We start from the raw sequence: 14437 nt of genomic DNA on the forward strand, positions 1-14437 counted from the left end.
AGATCCCAGTGAAGGGGTGGGGGGGGTCGTGGTGCACAGGCAGCATCGTTGCTGCGGGCAGCCAGGTAACCATTGCGTCTGGAGGCCCCTCCATGGGCCAAGGAGTACCCATCAAGGAGGGCTCCCCTCACCTCCGAACCCGCTTGGGCAGGGCGGGGGAGGGGGTGGGTTGGAGGGGCCAGTAGGATTTACCTGATGGTCTCCTCGTAGTGGCAGGCCTTCCCAATTCGGGACAAACATGCCCTTAATTTGCCACTTGAGTGGTTCAATTTTTCTCCCAGCATGTGTCCATGTTGCCAAGTTCCTGCTGCTGGTAATATGGCATGGGGCGGGAAGATGTCTGGTTCCCCTCTGGACATCCACCCCCACTATATTGCCAGTCCTCCTGCCTCCCAATCTGTCTACAGAGGGCCAGAAAAATTCAGCCTGAATGAGTTAACAGACATTTCAAAGCAAGCATGGAGAGGAAGCATCAGTGGAAAAATGTAACAGACAATTTCAGCCAAGTAATAATAGCATTGCAGAAGTAAAAGGCATTAAAGTACCACAGGACAAGTGAATAACTAAAGTAGTGAGATGCATAACAAGGCTGTGGAATGAGTGAAATGGAAAATCTGCGGGTCAGATATGAATAAAAAAAACAGGTTTGAAATTGAAATAGAGCTGCTCAAGAAGTACAGAGAGTCCACTAACTCCAAAACAGATCAACAGGAAATAGGTTTGATCTGTCTTAATGATTTACATGAACTGTCTCCTTCTCGATATTGACATTAATTTGAAATGATGATGTACATAATCAGAAACATTTTCCCTGTGATATGTCTTTGTTCTCTTGGCATTAGTGGGATGAGTCAAAGATTCTCCTCATACTTATTAAGATAAAAGGGCGATTGGGATGAACAGACTAATCGCATAGCTCTTTCAAAGAGCTGGCACATGGATATTGGGCTGAATGGCGCCCTCTGTGCTTTGGTGATTCTATGATACCTCTGCCCTTGATGGATAAAATGGCCCTTCTGATTGTGAAGGGCTGAATTATGAGACTACTGCTGAAGAAAGGGATAAACCTCATTGGCAATGAGTGCACCTCAGAGAATTGGGGCTAATGTGTTAATTTTATCTTCAAACCAGGATTGCATCTAGATAGGCTACACGGTGGGATTATCTCACAAAAGCCCTTCTGTTGTGTTCATTCTTACTCCAGAAAACAACCCTTTTGAAGAAAATGGCATGACTGATAAAGCATCATACACCTGCAACAGCTTTTCGATGAGATGTTAAACCGAGACCCCATCTGCCTTCTCAGGGGCAAGTAAAAGAACCTATGGCACTCTTTTGAAGAAGAACAGGAGAGTTCTCCCTAGTTGCCTGAATCAATATTTATCCCTCAATCAACATCACTAAAAGCAGATGATCTTGTCATTATCACATTGCTGTTCGTGGGAGCTTGCTGTGTGCATATTGGCTGTATGTGATTAGATTTTCAAAAGTTCTTCATTGGTGTAAAGTATTTTGGGACATTCTGAGGCTGTGAAAGGCATGATTCAAATGCAAGTCTTTTTCCTCTTTTTGGGCAACTGTATTAGTGCTTTAGTTCATGCAGTTTTCTGTGTTCTACCCTCTGTTTGGCCAATATTTTGGATCCCAGTCAGCAAATTATATTCATTATATCTTATGAAATAAATCAGCTTTCAGTACTCACACAAACAGTACGATTCCAGTATTGGCCATTGCATAGGATAGGCCAAGAATGCCACTACCCATGATAGCATTACTAAGATTAAAAACTGACATTCCAAATGATGTCATTCCAGGATGCTGCACAAAAGCAAAGTTGGAAGTCAGTACAATTCCATATTGTCATGCTACATTTAATATTAATTTTACATTAAGTAAAAAAAAGGAATCTTTTTCACTAATTACAGATTTAATTACTAATAAAAAAAACTGACAAAATAAACAATGGACTGACAGTATTACTCACATATTCTTCTTGATAATCTTCATATTTTGTTTTCCCCGAAAATTCGCTTGTTAAGAACCTCTGAATTTCGACATCATCTTCATCAACAAATTGACTAGGGAAGAGAAGCAAGTCAAAGTAAGGCAAAAGCTTGCTGGAGTTTCAGTCCCCAAGACAGGTCGCAAAACTGATCTTTGTCTCTTTAAATGAAGCACCTCATCCTTGTGAGGTAACTATGAATAAGGACGGCCACTTGGCTCATCTTGGTCATCCAATCAGAAAGATGCTGCCTTCTCCTCATTACTGCATTTTAAATTATTAACTCTTCTTCTCCCAATCTACCCAGAAGACCCTTCCACACATTCATCTCTTTAATTTTGCTGGTATTATTTCAAACAATCATAGTGATTTATACTCCTTTCCTCCTGTAGTATAAATTGTCCTGATAAGCGCAAGATGAAAAGCTTTGGCAACATATCTCTCTTTTCAGCAATATTAAAAGTCCATCGCTTTATGTGAAGTCAAACTTCCTAACCTCAGCCCCAAGTCTTTCATTTTACTACTTTGAACATGCAATCCCATATTTTAACCTGATGGTTTAGATTGATTTCCATCCTACATTTTCCACGTCATTTACTATCCACTATATAATCCCTTAAGATTCACCTCTCAGTTACAGCCTTTCAAATTTCAGGTTCTCCAGTCCTCTGACTCTATAATCCTCATAGTTCTTCACTAATTGTCCTGAGGGCATGAATGACACAAATGCCAGATGCTGTGTTTACTTTTGTTACAGGAAGGATTGGATGGGGTCACAGTATTCAAGCTGAGGTTTGACCAGGGAATGATACAGTTTTGAATATGACTTACTCTAACTTCTACTCTACCATATAGTTGGGCATTCTGTTTGTTTCTGATATATGTTAGTTGTTCATGTTGAGACTAAGATCCTGAGATCCTCTGAACTATCTGTAGTAACTCTGGCTTCTTGAGTAGCCCTGATTTTAATCACTCATTAGTGCCCATGCCTTCAGCTGCCTAGGCCCTTAGCTCTTGGTTGTCCTCCCTAAACCTCTCCACCTCTCTTTCTTTCTATAAGATGGTTTTTAAAACACACCCCTTTGAACAATCTTTAAACATCTGCTCTAATATCATCGTATGTGGCTTGGTGTCAAAATTTGCTTCATAACGCTCCTTGAGGTACCTTGGAATGTTTTATTACTTAAACACCGCAGTATAAGTACAAGTTGTTGTTGATGATCCCTTTCAACTTCACCTTTGGCTATTTTAACAGCACCCAGGGAGTAGTAATTTTATCCTTATGTACATTATTTTATGGTTTCCTATAATAAGTTATATTTGTTGTTGTTCCATCCATGTACACATTGTCTAATGCAATGCCTGGTTCCAGAGATGCCAATTCATCATTAACCATAGCATTCACATAGCCAAGCAAACAGTTGCCCTTTTGTTTGAGATAGTTTAGCATTAATTAAAATGAATCTCCTTCAGGTGCTGTGTTACTTTATGAACCTTAAGTTCTCTCCCATAATAACGTTTAATACATTCAAGGTCAGGTGAAATATTGAAATGCAGAACTCAAGCTCAAATAGATTTACTTAAACTCTCTTCTGCTTTTGAGGTAAATATTCTTGTAAAATATTGATTTCAATCATCTGTTTGTCTTGTACTTTCACGCTTACCTGCTGATGGTAGCTTTTTCTGAATCTGCCAATTTAGTATAGCCTTCATCCATACTGCTTCCACTGTTACTCTCATCATCCACCTCAGTACTAAGTCTCTTAAGCTCCAGGCGATCCATTCTTTTTGTCAATACAAAGTCAATACAATACAAAGAAAAGGAAAAACAGTACGGTGATCCTTCAAATCTTTTAGGATGTTCAACTTTTGTATTTAGTTCCTGTTTAGAGTGTTCTGTTGAATAAAAGTAAGAAGAACAATTACACTGGGTCAATATGCTCTGCGTAGCAAATAGCACACTTATTTCATGCCTTAGCCCTTTCACATTTACCCTTCTGTAAAATATTAAAAGAGGTGTTGTCATATATTTGTCAGGGCGTTTATTCTCTCCATTGACGTCAACAGTTTTACTATGTAACCAAACTAAAAGGTAGGCTACAAACATAATGTAGTGAGAATATAATACCCTTAAGACAATATAAAAAGTTCAGACAATTAATGAACAAGCAAATAAAATATATAAGAGCAAGTAAGGATTTTTTCCGCTGCTCATTATACTATTAGAAACTTTACCGCAAAAGGCTATTGAGGCACAGACTATGGCCTGAATTTTTCAGTCAGTGGGCGGGCTTGGCGGGAGCAGGCTGGGGCGGTCGCAGAGCTGAACGCCGCCCGCAATCGGCTCCGTGCTGCCATTTTATGCTGGCAGGCCAATTAAGGTCTGTCCAGCGTAAGACGTGAGCGGTAGCGCTACCTGTGCGGGTAGAGGGAGGAGGGAGAGTCGGGGCCAGCAACCTTTTGCGCATGTGTGCGAAAGAGCACTTCAATCTCCCTGAGGCACGGAGCTGCCTCAGGGAGATTGAAGTGCTTTTGAAATAAATAAATAAATGGATCGAAAATTTAATTAAACATGTCCCCTCATGTGACTGTCACATGAGATGGGACATGCTTTTATATTTCAGAAATTTAAAAAATTTTATCCATAAAAGCTTTAGGAAACCTCATCCCGTTCGTGAATGAGGTTTCCTAAAACCTGTGAAAGCTGCTTGGCCTTTTCGCCTGCCCGCCAGCCTTAAGGTTGGACGGGCAGCATAAACAATGTCCTTAATTACTTCCTTAATGCCCTTAATAGGTGGTTTAAATATTGGCGGGCGCGCAGCCGACTCCAGTGCGCGCCCAGTGAACAAAACATCAGGATGACGTCAGGATGCATGCCCAACATCATCGTGCATCATTTTACGCGTCAGCATGTCAGGCCCATCCCCGCAGGCTGACTGAATAATTCAGGCCTATGACATAATTTACATAGGAACTGGGCAGGACTCTGAACAGAAGGAATATTAATGGGAAATGTCAGAGACATTTTATTAAAGTAGTTAGCTTCATCTGAAATGCAGGACCAGTCAAATGACCTATCTCTGTGTCTGAAAGCCAGCAATGAGTTATGTGGATTAGCTGGAGAAGCTAGGTTTCTTACAGCAGTGTAGATTAAAGGCAGATTTAGTAGAGGTGTTCTAAAATCCAAAGGGTTTCATAAAGAGTAGACAGGGGAAAGCTGCTTCCATAGGAGGAGGGTTGGTAAGCAGTGGATCCAGATGTAAGATAATTGGCAAAACAAAGGGTGGTGGGGGGGCAGGTAGGGGAGAATTATTTTTATACAGTGAATTGTTATGATTTGGAATACACTGCCTGAAATGGTGGTGGAAGCAGGTTCAATAATAACTTTCGAAGGAAATTGGATATATACTTTGAAGAGAAATGTTTGCAGGACTTTAGGGAAGGAGTGGGGAAGTAAGATTAATTAGAAGGCTTTTTCAAAGAGCTGACATAGGCGCAATGGACCAACTGGTCCACATCTGTGCATTATAATGGTTTAAAAATGTGGTAAAAAGGATTTAGATTGTACTGTTAAAACATTATCATGCAGATACATTCTGAGAAACTTAAAATAAATAGTTAAACCTTGAATTTATTCATTTAAAATCTATGTTCATAAACAGTAGTTTTATTTTATTCTCCTGTCCAGAGCCTAGCCAACAGTCCAAAAGTTAGCCAGTTAAGTGGCCTATGATCAATGCAGTTAACTACATGTGGGTAAAAGGCTTTGATTGAGTTGTTACTTGAGCATATATAAAGAAACACTTACACTGGGATGAGGGTTGAGTTAGGAGGTGTAATAATTCACTCTGTGAATAAATCTAAACTGAATAAAGATTGGGTCTGGTTTCATTCTTCACCAACTTAACACCCTACCCCCTCTTAATTATTACTTGCTGGGTGAGGGTAATTTTTGATTTCCCCTTCTAAATCCCCCACCCCACACGTCACCTCTGATGAGATCAAATACTCTCTGTGTGTAGAAACCATAAGGGTCATCATGAAACACACTACGATGTGCATGATGCCCCAATATAGCTTAGTGTGTTTTTGAATGAATGGGGGTTTCAGCAGGGGATGGATCAACAACCTGTTCTAAACTCCACCCGATGTTTCTCTCCATGGACAAAAATAGGACTGTGTACATAACAGATGGGCTATTTGCTACTGCTAATTTCCACCACTGCTGAGAGTTAAAATCAGCCCTAATGTATGTTTTTCTCTGCAGTGCTGATTTAGATAGTTGGGTAATTAGCCATAGTCCATGAAGGACCAATGGCATCCTTCTCCATTAGAGACAGACAATTGGTTATATAGCTTGAGGGGCACCACTCAACAGCAAGCCTGGGGGGATGCAAGGAGGGAGGCCTCCATGAACGAACAGAGCCTGTATGGGGATTGAACCAGTGCTGTTGATGTCATTCTGCACCACACTCTAGCCATCTAGCCAACAGAATTTAGCCCTGCCCCAACTCCTTATTTCTGAGTAGTGGATAGCCATAATCTCCAAAACGATATAGATGGGTTGGTGGAGTGGTCGGTAAAGTGGTAGATGGATTTTAACATAGAGAAGTGTGAGGTCATAGACTTAGGGAGGTCAAACAGTTACAGGGATTACACAATAAATGGGAATAGAATAAGAGGGGTAGATGAAGTGAGAGATCTTGGCGTACAAGTACACAGGTCCCTGAAGGCAGCAGTTCAAGTAGACAAGGTTGTAAAGAAGGCATATGGAATGCTCACCTTCATTGGCAGAGGTATAGAATATAATAGTAAGGATATAATGTTGGAATTGTATAAAATACTGGTGAGGCCACAACTGGAGTATTGTGTGCAGTTCTGGTCACCACATTACAGGAAGGACGTAATCGCTCTGGAGAGAGTGCAGAGGAGGTTTACATAAAATGTTGCCAGGGTTAGAAAAGTGTAGCTACGAGGAGAGATTGGATAGGTTGGGTTTATTTCCCTTGGAACAAAGAAGGCTGAAAGGTGACTTGATTGAGGTGTACAAAATTATTAGGGGAATAGATAAAGTGGACAGGATAAAATTGTTTCCCGTGATGGAGAACTCTAGAACCAGGGGACTTAGATTAAAGATAAATGGCAGAAGGTGTAGGGGGGACATGAGGAAGAACTTTTTTACGCAGAGGGTAGTGGGTGTCTGAAATTTGCTGCCCATGTTGGTGATAGAGGCAGAAACTCTAAACTCTTTTAAAAAGTACCTGGATCTGCACCTTAAAGGCTGTAAGCTGCAGGGCTATGGGCTGGGTGCAGGAAGGTGGGATTAGAAAAGGCACCTGGATGTCATCGGGCTGGCATGGACAAGATGGGCCGAATGGCCTCCTTCTGTGCTGCAACTTTTCTATGGTTCTATGGTTCTAACACAGCACATGAGTGCTCAATACCACACACTGCTCATATCAATAAATAAGCACTCCCCAAATATTTACCCTTAACAACCAGTATTATCAACCTTCGCAACTGGCCAAAACCACTATATTAGCTGCTTTAGAAATTGTGCAATAAGGGGAGAAGGTTAAATAGAAACTTCACTGATAACCAGACTGCACTATTTGTCAATGTGATCATGTGGGTTTGATACAATAGTTAGTACTACTAATACAGGATCACAAGAACACAAAAAATAGGACTAGGAGTAGACCATTCGGCCCTTCGAGTTGCTCCACCGTTCCATGTGATCAAGACTAATCTTAGGCTACAACTCCACTTTCCCGTCTGCTCCCCATATCCCTTAATTCCCTGAGAGACCAAATATCTGTCTATTTCAGCCTTAAATGTACTCAATGATGGAGCATCCACAACCCTCTGAGGTAGAGAATTTAAATAATTCACAACCTTTAGAGTAAAGTAACTTCTCCTCATCTCAGTCCTAAATGATCAGCCCCTTATCCTGAGACTGTGCCCTCCCCCCACCCCACCCCAGTGTTTTAGATATCCCCGACCAGTGGAAACAATCTCTGAGCATTTACCCCATCAAGTCCCTTCAGGATCATGTATGTTTCAATGAGATCGCCTCGCATTCTTCTAAACTCCAGGGAGAACAGACCCAATTCAGCCTCTCATCATAGGACAAACCCCCTCCTCATTCTAGCAACCAGTTTAGTGAACCTTCACTGTACCGCCTCCAGGCAAAGAGCTATATAAATGCAAACCTTTTCTTTTCTTTTTTTTTGGGCATTTTCCTGTGATCATCTCGGTCACCATTTACAAAGTACCACACAAAATGGTAAGATTGCGTCTGTGTATATAACAGGTCGGGGGTTGGGGGTGATGTGTGTGGGGTGGAACGGTTGGGGGATTGTTACAACCACAGATAAGGACAATTTCCTTTGGCGTTCCTCCTGTAATATTACATCCAATTCTTCAGCACCAAAGCGGGCAATGTTGTTCAGCTTTGATACTGTGAACAAATTAGTCCATCAGTGGGATTTATTCAGCCTGATGGGGGTCTCACCCGCCAGTCAGAGAACTGGTAGTTCCACCCCACATCGCCCACCACAGCCCCCCCACTCCCCACTCCCCCCAAAGGGCCCGATGGATGTGGCCACTGTTGGGCCTTCCATGAGATTCAGGATCCCGGTGGCAGGAGTCCAGCTGGCCTGGAGATGCCAGCCAATCAGAGGCTGGCAGCTCCCCATTGTGCCAGTGCAACTGGGGGCAGTGGCAGCTGTTGGCAATGTGCCCACCAGAAACCCAGGATCGTCAAGCAGGCCAAAAGTGAATGAGGGCAAAATGGAGATTGTAGGGTGGCGATCGCAGTGGTTGGGGTTGTGAGAGGGTGCCAGGGGATGGGGATCGGGGGCAAGGACAGGATGTGGCTTTCAGTGGCCCCCTTCTTGGATCTGTCAATCGGGCACTGAGTGCCTGATAAAAAGGAGCCAACCCCCATTCTCCAGGAGATTGTTAGCAAACCTGGCAGGATTTGCCAGGCGGCTCTAATGAGGCACAGGAAAGCTATGTGGCCCCCATTTAATCCCTGAGCCGGCACTAAATTGCAGTGGACTTGGGGGTAATGGTGTCAATTGGCTCATTAACCAGTCTAACTGACAGCCTGCTACCGGCAACTAGGAATCTCCGTGTCAGCCCCTTCCACCCTCCGACTTAATTGATGGATGTTTTGCGGCTGCCAGGAGACTAACATGGGGCCTTGCCCATTATTAAGTGGGCCCAGCTGCTATGGTTCCCATCACGATGGGCTGGATTAAATCTAGCCCTACATTTTTGCCATCACAACTTCCTTTGACACCATCAAACAACTAGCCTCTCCTAATCTTAGATCCCCAGAGAAGACTACTGTAGGCCAATCTCTCTATGCAAGCTTTTCATTTCCAAATGCCCTGTTCAAACAAGGGGAAGGGACTTGCGTCTCAAAATTCAGTGCCCATCCACCCCAGCGGCTCAGGCAACCCCATGTCACTGTCTGCTCCAACCCATTCTTACCATAATAGCAAAATCAGTGTAAGGACTTGATCAAGTTAGTAGTAGCTTGTCGATGAGAACATTGGGAGACATTACTATCTGGTAACCAGCACATCATATATGAAAAGAGCCATCCTTCATTAATGCCAAATAATGCATTCAGATGTAGGATATTATGGCTATTAAAACAAACATCCCTTGACTTGAAAATATTTACATAACTGAGAGTGCATATAGATTTTAAATAAATCAAAAAGAACAAAGAAGTCATTGAATGCAGGAATGGTATGAAAAGCATTAATCTGGCATTGATAATTCATGTTATCATCACCTAAAGATATGGATGATGAATTTTAAACCAGGCTCAATGGGGCAGGTTTTGCGCCCCTACTGGGGATGAAGACAGATGGGAACTAAAAATATCCCTTGCTGGTTAGCATGCCGATTCTCTGGCTGCATGGCACACCTGGGCCATTTTTGCAGAGGCAGGATGAAGTGGAGACAGCAGGGCTACCCAGACGCAAGTTCTGGGGACATGGGTTCAAATCCCAACAGGGCAGCTGGTGGAATTTAAATTCAATAAACAAATCTGGAATTAAAAGAAAACTAGTCTAATAGTGACCACAAAACCATTGTCGCTTGTCGTAAAATCCCATCTGATTTACTAATGTCCTTCAGGGAAGGAAGTCGGCCACCCTTACCTGGTCTGGTGTACATGAGACTCCAGACCTACAGTAATGTGGTTGACTATTAAATGCCATCTGAAATGGCCTAGCAAACTACTCAATTGTATCAAACCACTACAAAGTCTAAAAGGAATGAAACCAGATGGGCCACTCAGCATCGACCTAAGCACCAGAAATGACAACGGCAAACTCAGCCCTGTCAACCCGACAAAACCCTCCTTACTAATATCTGCCAAAATTAGGAGAGCTGTCCCATAGACTAGCAATGGCCTGACATAGTCATCCTCATAGAGTCATGGGCAGAATTTTCCCCCCATTGGGGGGGGGGGAGGTTGACGAGCGGGCGCAGGGAGGCGCGCCTCTGATCAACACCCCCAATTAGGAGCGTGCTGCCATTTTACGTGGGCGGGCCAATTAAGGCCCGCCCAGCGTGACATCTGCAAGGAAGTGCTATGCACTCCCTGTGTGAGTGGGTGGGGGGGGGGAGGGGGGGCGCTGTTTACCTAAGCCAAGAGTACGCTCTTTCACGCATGCGCACAAAAGAGCGCACAAAAGAGCGCACTCATCTCCCTGAAGCAAAGTGCAGCCTCAGGGAGATCAGCTGTACATTAAAAATCTGAAAAATTGAAAAAGAAAATGTCCCTGACATGTGCCCTCATGTGACACTGTCACATGAGTTGGGACATGTCCATAACTTTTAAAATCACTTAAATTAAATTTTTAAAAACCTACATGAAACCTCATCTCGCCCGTGGTTGAGGTTTCATGCTTTTTCTAATGCCCGCCAGGGCTCCCGGCCTGTCTGCCAACCTTAAGGTTGGACTGGCAGGTCCATTAATTACTTTAATGACTCTGTCAATGGCCTCAATTGGCCATTGACAGGTCGGCGGGCGCACAGTTGATTTTGCTGAGCCCCTGCCTACCTGAAAATTTAAATGGGGCATCACTGTGCGTCATTTTACCCGTCGGCAAGTGGGCCCCACCCCCCCCGCTCGCCAATGGGAAAATCCTGGCCCATATCTTAGAGACAATGTCCCAGACACTTCCATCACCCTCCCTGGGTATGTCCTGTCCCATCAACAGGACAGACCCACAGCAGGTGGCGGCACAGATGGCATGCAGTTGGGAGGTAATTGCCCTGGCAGTCCTCAACATGGCCTCTGGACCCCATGAAGTCTCATGGCATCAGGTCAAACATGGGCAAGGTAACCTGCTGGTTACCACCTACTGCACCCCCCTTCAGCTGATGAATCAGTACTCCTCCATGTTGAAAACCACTTTGAGGGAGCAATGAGGGTGGCACAGAACGTACTCTTGGTGGGATGCTTCAATGCATATCACTGAGTGTGGCTTGATAGCACCCCTACTGACTGAGCTGGCTGAGTCCTAAAGGACATAACTGCTGAACTGGGTCTTTGGCAGGTGGCGAGGGAACCAACAAGGGGGAAAAACCTACTTGACTCAGTCCTCACCAATCTTACCTGTTGCAGATGCATTTGTCCATGACAGTATTGGTAGGAGTGACCACCAGACAGTCCTTGTGGAGACAAGGTGCCATCTTCACATTGAGGATACCCCCCAGCATGTTGTGTGACACTAACACTGTGCTCAATGGGATAGATTTCGAACAGATCTAGCAACTCAAACAGGGCATGCATGAGGTGCTGTGGGCCATTAGCATCAGTAGAACTGTATACAACCACAATCTAACTTCATGGCCTGGCATATTCCCCACTCTACCATTTCCATCAAGCCGAAGGATCAACTCTGGTTCATTGAAGAGTGCAGAAGGGTAGGCATACCTAAAAATGAGGTGTCAACTTGGTGAAGCTATAACACAGGACTTCTTGCATGCCAAACAGTGGAAGCAGCATGCGATAGACAGAGCTAAGCAATCCCACGCCAATGTATCAGGTCTAAGCTCTGCTGTCCTGCCACATCCAGTCATGAATGGTGGTGGACAATTAAACAACTCACTGGAGGAGTAGGATCCATAAATATCCCCATCCTCAATGATGGGGAAGCCCAAAACATCTGTGCAAATTTCAAGGCTGAAACATTTGCAGCCATCTTCAATCAGAAATGCAGAGTGGATGATCCATCTTGGCCTCCTGCCGAGGTCCCCAGCATCACACAAGCCAGTCTTCAGCCAATTCGATTCACTTAATGTGATATCAAGAAATGGCTGGAGGTATTGGATACGGCCCCTGACAACATTCTGACAATAATACTGAAGACTTGTGCTCCAGGACTAGCCGCACCCCCTACCCAAACTGTTCCAGTACAGCTACAACATTGGCATCTACCCGGCAATGTGGAAAATTGCCTAGGAATTGAAGTATCAGCAAAGCTCAGTATATGTTAAAGCAAAATCCTTCCATGTTGACATAACCTTAGCTGAATTGACATTTCTCTGACAGTACAAATGAAATTCTGATGCAAATGAACAAATTGTTTTTTTTTAATGCAAAAATAATATATGTATTCAGCAAACAAAATGTTATATTAATGACAAAGGTTTTCGTTATCAGACAGAGGTAGTAAAAGAGGGAGAAGCCTAATTTAGTTCTAATTGTGATTGGCAATTTTCTTTTTCCTAATGGAAGCTATAACTCCCTCCCATCAACTCAAGATTCAATGGGGCTCCTGTGTTCAAGGTGGGAATAAACTTCAGAAGCTATTAGTTGTCCTGAGACTAAAGTGTGAAGTAGAAACTTTATATATTTATGTGAGGCTACTTCACCCATGCATATACATAAAATCAGCATTATATAACTCAATATGAAGAAGTATTTTGTACATGAATTAATAAAACATATCCATAAACCGCAATCATTAGATTTAGAGATATTAAACTAGAATCTCCCTGGGTTGAATTTGTTTTAAAATGCTTCAATATCTGCAAAGTTATAATAGTTTAAGAACAACTCAGGTGCACTTACCTAAATTAATCAATTTCCTTCAAGTAATTCAACACTGAGGTGCTGCTTCTTTAACTTTTTAAAATCAAATCTTAATAATTCTGAAATTAATCTTTGCTTGCCTGTTATAAACAAAACAAAGTGACAAATTAGGCATTATGAGTGGAGTAATTAACTAAAATCCAAATTAGGTCAAGGTCAGAATTTAATTCTTGATCTTTACAGAATTTTATTTGAATAGGCAGAGATTTCATTAAAACAATTTTTGTGTGCACAAATATTCTATTCCTCTTAACTTAAACTTGATTCATTTTAATTATTTGTTTATTTCAATTGTAATTCTGCAAAAGTAAAGCTTTTTTTTACCAAAAGTGCTCAATCCATTTGCAGGATAGTTTGATCAGAAAAGAACTTTCCTTGAATAGGTTTTCCTTAAGGAGTCAGCCTAGGCTCAGGGATGACTCTCACTTCTGTCAGAATGTTATGGATTCAAGCCCCACTCAAGGATTTGAAGGCATATAATCTCAGTTGATATTCCAGTGCAGTACTGCCGGAGGGCAGCCGGTGAATGGAGAAGTTTACTATTCTGGTATCTTTGGCAACAGTTATCCCACAATTAACACCACCAGAGTTGTTTAATTGCCAACGTATCCCCATTGCTGTTTGTGGAAACTTGCTGTGTGCAAATTGGCTGCTGTGTTTCCCTAAATTACAACAGAGACTACACTTTTAGAAGTGACCACTTGGCTGTGAAGAACTTTGGGATGACCTGAGGTTGTGAAAGGCACTATATAAATGCAAATTCTTTCTTTCTTCTCTGCCCACTCCTATTCTGAAAGCTCTGAATCTTGCCAAGGTACAGTTGCACAGACATTGGCTGCCCTATAGTACCCTGCTCAATTGATTTCAGATGAAGCACGTAGCTCAGTTTTAAACAAGCCCCACTTGTTTTAAATCAAGTCTGATATAAGCCTGGGAAAACCAGCCAAAATACAAATGAAGTTCAAATAACTAGAATCCATCTTCATATATCTGTGATCATTCAAGGTATCTTAACGGGTTATATATCCATGTCGTGTATTATAATATAAAGAGCTACTAGTGCAAATTCCTAGTGCAAAACAGTACCAGTGAGTCTCCATTTAAAATTATTTTACAGTATTTGCTTTTGGTTTTGAATAAAGCAAATTTATATTACTTGAGGTATAAAACATTTCAAAATTCGGTACATTGTACATATTTTGATATCCTTTTCACCATAAATTACTGACACAGCTCAAGATAACTTTACATCATGTTATCCATTTCCATTATTCCCATTCTTTAACCCTATTATCGAAGTATCAAAC

General features: G+C 42.4%; 1 protein-coding gene across 2 annotated transcripts in view; it reads right to left on the reverse strand.

Moving 5' to 3' along the window:
• Positions 1-13201, reverse strand: part of slc38a4 (solute carrier family 38 member 4) — a 41845-nt gene extending 28644 nt beyond the window's left edge. For both annotated transcript variants that reach the window (XM_041216370.1, XM_041216371.1), the window contains exons 1-4: positions 13110-13201; positions 3667-3898; positions 1985-2078; positions 1703-1818 (exon numbers count right to left, since the gene is read on the reverse strand). In XM_041216370.1, the coding sequence (XP_041072304.1) occupies positions 1703-1818; positions 1985-2078; positions 3667-3785 (329 nt within the window). In that variant the 5' untranslated portion in view covers positions 3786-3898; positions 13110-13201. The remainder of the gene's footprint in view (positions 1-1702; positions 1819-1984; positions 2079-3666; positions 3899-13109) is intronic.
• Between the last annotated feature and the right edge of the window lie 1236 nt (positions 13202-14437).

Source organism: Carcharodon carcharias, chromosome 21, assembly GCF_017639515.1.
Source record: "Carcharodon carcharias isolate sCarCar2 chromosome 21, sCarCar2.pri, whole genome shotgun sequence".
In the NCBI taxonomy this organism is placed as follows: Eukaryota; Metazoa; Chordata; class Chondrichthyes; order Lamniformes; family Lamnidae; genus Carcharodon; species Carcharodon carcharias.